The sequence below is a fragment of the Anneissia japonica genome, unplaced genomic scaffold (genome assembly GCF_011630105.1).
Source record: "Anneissia japonica isolate Jap-2015-1 unplaced genomic scaffold, ASM1163010v1 scaffold1231_len1163931_cov198, whole genome shotgun sequence".
Lineage (NCBI taxonomy): Eukaryota > Metazoa > Echinodermata > Crinoidea > Comatulida > Comatulidae > Anneissia > Anneissia japonica.
The window spans coordinates 373,849-379,586 of record NW_022728604.1 but is presented as its reverse complement, the minus strand read 5'-3'; the positions used below and the strand labels follow the sequence as shown (position 1 = coordinate 379,586).

General features: G+C 36.3%; 1 protein-coding gene across 1 annotated transcript in view; it reads left to right on the top strand.

Annotated features, from left to right (window-relative positions):
- The window catches only part of LOC117114361 (endosomal/lysosomal potassium channel TMEM175-like), a gene marked incomplete in the record, with an annotated part of 34,072 nt that overhangs the window by 4,979 nt on the left and 23,355 nt on the right, over window positions 1-5,738 (top strand). Inside the window, 1 exon segment of the mRNA XM_033258012.1 lies at window positions 5,629-5,673. Within this exon segment, the coding sequence (XP_033113903.1) occupies window positions 5,629-5,673 (45 nt within the window).

The following is a 5,738-nucleotide window of genomic DNA, read 5'->3' as shown; positions in this document are numbered from 1 at the left end:
ATATAGGCCTATATTATTGTCAGTGTCATATTTACGACTCATATCTGACTAATGTAAGGCTGTTTACGCGTGCAAACACACATCTCAAACCTTATCGGATCGAAACCATTTTAAAGCAATTTTAATCTCTTATCTAAATGATTTCACATTCGGTTATTGATTTATTTGGCTGCTGCCGTGGGAATATGGAGGGGTTGCGAGCGCCCCATTTGCCACCCCTACCCCTTCTCCTTGAATCCGCCACTGAAAATGCAGAGAAGCATTGTTCTGGCGTTTACCAATTTTACGTGCGAGATGTAAATTGTATTGTACAATAGTGCATCGTGTAAACGAATTTTTGATTGACATTTTATGTATTTAACATATAGTTTATGTTTAAAGAAGGTAATCTTTTGAATAAGACGAAAACTGATAATGCATAATAATCTTTAGGGCGTGTTTACACACCAGCGCTTAGGTCAGTGTTTTTGAGTTGTGTGTGCTGTACGGTCAACAAACTAAACACGAATCGGATAATAATGTTTAGGCTAATGATGAAGCTTAAATTTCTGGCTAAAAATTGAAGGATACATTCTTCCCGAATAATAATAATAATAATAATAATAATAATAATAATAATAATATTAATAATAATAATAATAATAAGAATAATAATAATAATAATAATAATAATAATAATAATAGTAATAATAATAATAATAATAATAATGATAATAATAAGTGAATGTTATTTATAGCTAGAAATACGCACATGTCCCCCAAACAGGCATGTGTCCTTTTTAGCAACTGACGGTAGTGGAAAGTTCAATTAATGGTGTAACCGTAGTCGTAAAGTTTAAATCACGTATTACTCAGGAGATTATTTTACTTTGCCATTGTAGGTTTGTAATTTACCTTTGTACGTTTATTTATAGCTGTAACAGTATGACGTAGAGTAGCGGATAAACAATTAACGTAGGGTGCATAGATGATAATCATAATTAGATGTAAACGTCCGTACACAATTCAATTCAATTCTTTTATTTCATTTAATATCCAAATAATACAAAAAACAAGGCAAGAGAAAAAAGATTAATTATCTGATTGAAGAAAAAAATTGCGAACCTCTTTGAAACATTAAAACGACTAGGCCTAAGTGTACAGCAGATCTGTCCACCAAGAATTCAATTTGGAAAACCTCAGCACATATTTACATAAAATGGAAACGAGCATGTTTTTCTGCTGGAGAGCCGTCGCTTACGAAAACTAAAAATTGAGCTTAGAAATTCGAAAAAAGACGGAATGCCATAATTAACAAACATCGCTGGCGCTACAATATCTTTGCAACTTTTAACAACATTCTGAGCGAGTTATTATAGCAAACTTGCAGGGATGTAAGATTTGTTTTCTTATGATTAGCCAAGAGAGCAGAATAATACATGCCTACTTATACAAGAAGATCTGAATAGTCTCCAATTTGAAATTTTCAGAGCAAAAAGAAAATGCTGAGACCCGTTTATGAGTTTCATGACGACCCTCATTTCATTATTTTATTGTAGGCTTGACTCATACCTGTTGACGCTTGCAGAACACAATCAGAATTTTGGAGGAAAGGGGAAGGGCATCGTTTTGAAAAAAAAAAAGTTCGCGTATTAATCTCGAAAGCTCCGATTAAGGCAGTATAATAGAAGCAGTAGAGTATGATGGGCTTAACGGCCGCCCATACAAATAAACATATTACGGTAATCAATAACGGCTGCTCATACAAAAAGAGATTTATTAATCAGCCGAGTGTTTCTAGAACTTCTCATCGGAACTAAAAACGTTTTAGAGGGGATGGGGTTCAACAAAATATACTTCTTTCCCATTTAACTTTCCATTTGTATTCGTAACGGAGATCAAGTTTTGAGTATTGGGCCTGAATTTTGGTCCAGTTGATTTTCATTGGTTGGGCTGCGATTAAGATAGGGACCGGCTCCGTCCCTTATGGACACGCTCCATATTATCTTTCTTCATCCATCTTAAAACAAAATATTTATGCTGCACAAGACATTCGAACTCTTTCAGATTATCTGTTCCTAGAATGCTATGTCCGTACTGGCAAACGTTCTTTTTCGTTTTCCGCTCCAAATGGAACTCTCTTCCACCTAAACTTCGGTTAACTACTGATACTGATGCATTCAAGACTCTCATTAAAACGTATCTCTTTAAACAATAATTCTTATTTAAATCTTTATGCGTCAAGTGGCAAATAATATTTTTCTAACAGGCGCTATACAAAGTTTTCCAATTTATTTATCGTAAATTTATTATAGGCCTGTATATTGTTGCCGGTCACAAAATTACAGTGTAAACGTACTTATGTATTACTTATGAGACATACGCGTATTCATTGGCCTTTTTGGATGTCAGTTGTTAGGGCAGGTTTAACAAACATTTCGCGGGGGCATGCATCCGGATTCCCTGGAATTGACCCTCCTTTGGAACTCTGAATCCGCCCCTGGTTGTTAAAGATTGACATTTCGGAATGACAATGCTGAAGTCTCTGGTTCATACGTGGTTTAACCATGGTTCAACCGACCGTGAACAACGTGAGAGAATCAGCACGTTATAATATAATATTACATACGAGAAGATTCCTCGTCTCCATTGACACAACTATAGAGATATATTAATAACTCCACAACACAACTGAGCAGTTGTAACACGATAGGCAAGGTAATGTAGGACTCTCAGGAAAATACTTCTGATTAAAATAACTTGATGTTTCCAGGATACGGTGGCATGTGATGCTGTGTCTGTTCGTGTGATATATATTTTAAGTGTTCACACGTGTCATTTATGTTACACTGCTGTGCTATGTCAACCATGGATACAAATATGGCCCTTACGCGATGTGACGATGATAGGCCTGAGTCATGAATGTAGGCTGAGGATGAATGATACCGTAATGGGTTGGGGTTCGGTGTATATAAGGGTATTGGCATTGACATGATGGTAGGGGGAGCAAAGTTAGGTGGGAATTTGGTGATTAAGTGAGGTTGACGCGATTTTTAACTATTCAGCAAATTTCCAGTGAAGGTAGGGGACCCAGGGGGCGCAAGCTACTGTATTTCTTTGGAGCCCCCGTACGCCCTGTTTGAACACCCTCATGTTGGGTTCTCGGAATGATATACACCACTATAGCCTAATATCCAAGTTTGAAAACAAAAGAACCTCACAAATTTTATAACAACACAGTAGAATATTAATAAGGCAGGCCAAGTGAATTTAAACTATACTAATTTACCAATTACTGTAGCCCATTCACGGTGAAAGCTCAATCAATACAATCATCGTGATTGGGTATTGCTTTCATACGTGAGATATGTGTGTTATAACACATGACGAGACCTCCCCCCCCCCGGGTCATTAGATTAGATTAGATTGAGGGACTATTCCATCATAGACCCTATAGGTTTGCAACCAGTTATCTGCTCCACAGACCTATACCATACTCCTGGATGAGTGATATCATGGGTTATATTGACGTGCCTTGTCGAGGCACAACATCTGACAGTCTTTAGGGCTATTAATGGCGCTACGCGGGTAGCACCTGAATGAAAGGAAGGGGAACGCGAGCAAAACTTTTCTGACGGAGGAGGAGTATTCTCACAGAATACACCAGTTCGCCGTCCCTCCCCCAACTTCCAATATCACTGCAATCTTGTGTTCGAACCTATTTTCTGCCCACTGGGACCCTACTCCCCAGAGCATCCTCGCCTGCTAATCTTTGGTAGACTGATACATTACAGCATTTATAGACTCATTTTTTGATGTCATATTTTCATCATCAATCCGTTTGGTGACGTACCGGATCTCATTCTAAACGTCGCAATCGACAGTACTGTATTGTGGTAGTGTATTGTACCTTGTCGTACTGTATTAAATTACCATCACTATTAAAATTTGCTCCTTCGACACGATACGATTTAGAATTGTATATTAAACAGGTCAGTTTTGTCGCGCAGCTATTAAGGCTTATCATGTACACATTATCATCTGTTTATCTATTGTCACTCAATATCAGATCATGCGGTTCAATATTTCAAATCAAAAATATTATCTTTAATTAAACGTCAATTCACCTAATATAGAATAACGTATAGCTAATTAACATCAATTTCCAATGTTTATAATCATTTACGAACATCAATGCCATGTTGTTGACGTCGTACTATTCTATATTTTAGAGGTTGTATACATTAACCTGTTTCTGTTAAACACTTAATTAGTTAATTGGTTACGAATACTTATGTTGACTTACCGTATCTGACTTAATAAGAAATATTATCATGCATTAAGCGGATCACAGTCATGTTTAATCTCATAGGAGATGTCGTCATAATTATTTTTGGATCATAATTTGTCCTTGTTAAATTGAAACATCCAGAGGTTTCAACTGAGGGGTGGCGCCAGAGTGGGGAAGGAAAACACAATCTGTCGGTTAGAAAAAAAATCATTTGGACTCTAAAATAAATTATACAGTATAAGCATTTGAAACCCTTTTCTGAATATCACTTTAACATCCTTAAAATATCTATTATCTTTGATATTTTTCTGGTCTATGTTTTGATTGTTAAATTCCATCCCCGAAACCTTGACTCAGAAATACCGGGATGGTGTCCTACGGGGGATAGATTTTACCATTTTGTATTTAAGTTTTGTAGTTAAGCCTAACCCTGTAATTCTTGGCCCCGAATCCTCAGAAATGCGGGGTTTTACTATTTGTATTTTACATTGTATCTGTATGTTTTGGTTGCCTTCTTGTTCGTTGTTTATTGTATAGTATTATTGCAGGACCATTATTATTGTAAAACAGCGTTTAAGATGTCGTCTGTATATGTTATCCTGCCTAAATATGTGAAATAAAAATAAGTGAAATAAAAATAAATTGTTATAATTTAGAGGTTATTTGTGTAGAGATTTTGATCGACGCACTTACGCTCTCGTCAGGGACATCAGTGTCCGTCGGGGAGATTGGACCCCTGTTTCAACTTTGAAATTCGACGCCCGAGAAAGGGAGAGTGGAGCTCAGTTCTGCTCCCTCAGATACGTGTATGGCCTAGGCCTGTCTGTGATTATCCATTGTGTTGGTATTAGGCTGTCGTTGTAGGTGTATTTACTCACTCACTCACTTGTAATTAGTACCTTTGTGACAGTAACTCAATATTGAACAAGTACTCTCGAAATGTTTGAGTGCCATTTGAAGTATGAACTTTGACACATTAGTGGGGCGGGGGCATCCGTTTTTAGGCAATAACGGCGTGTCACTTGTGTACACACGGACCAATAGCATTATTCCATTTCTTTAACATAGAATTAGATAAATAAAAATAAAATTAAGATTAATTATATTATAAATAGATCGATATTTATCTAGATAAATATGTATTCAAAATTTATAAAAAACAAAATTACATACCACTCGTTCTGTTGAAATCATTAGAGATACATGTTGTGTCATGAGGTGTTGACAATTGACGGAGAGAGTCTAACAGAAGCGAAGCATTTTTAATTGATTAAATGAATTGCAAATTGTTGTTAAATTGCTACAAAGTATTCTGACCCTCAATCTTTCTTATGTGTTTTTTTTTTTTTTTTTTGCAGATTGTCCCATTATCTTCTTCTGTTGATGATTACGACCCAGATGTGGTAAGAAACTTCGTTGCTTAACATTAATGAAACGTCCAGGTCTTACCAAACGTTCATTCCAACAC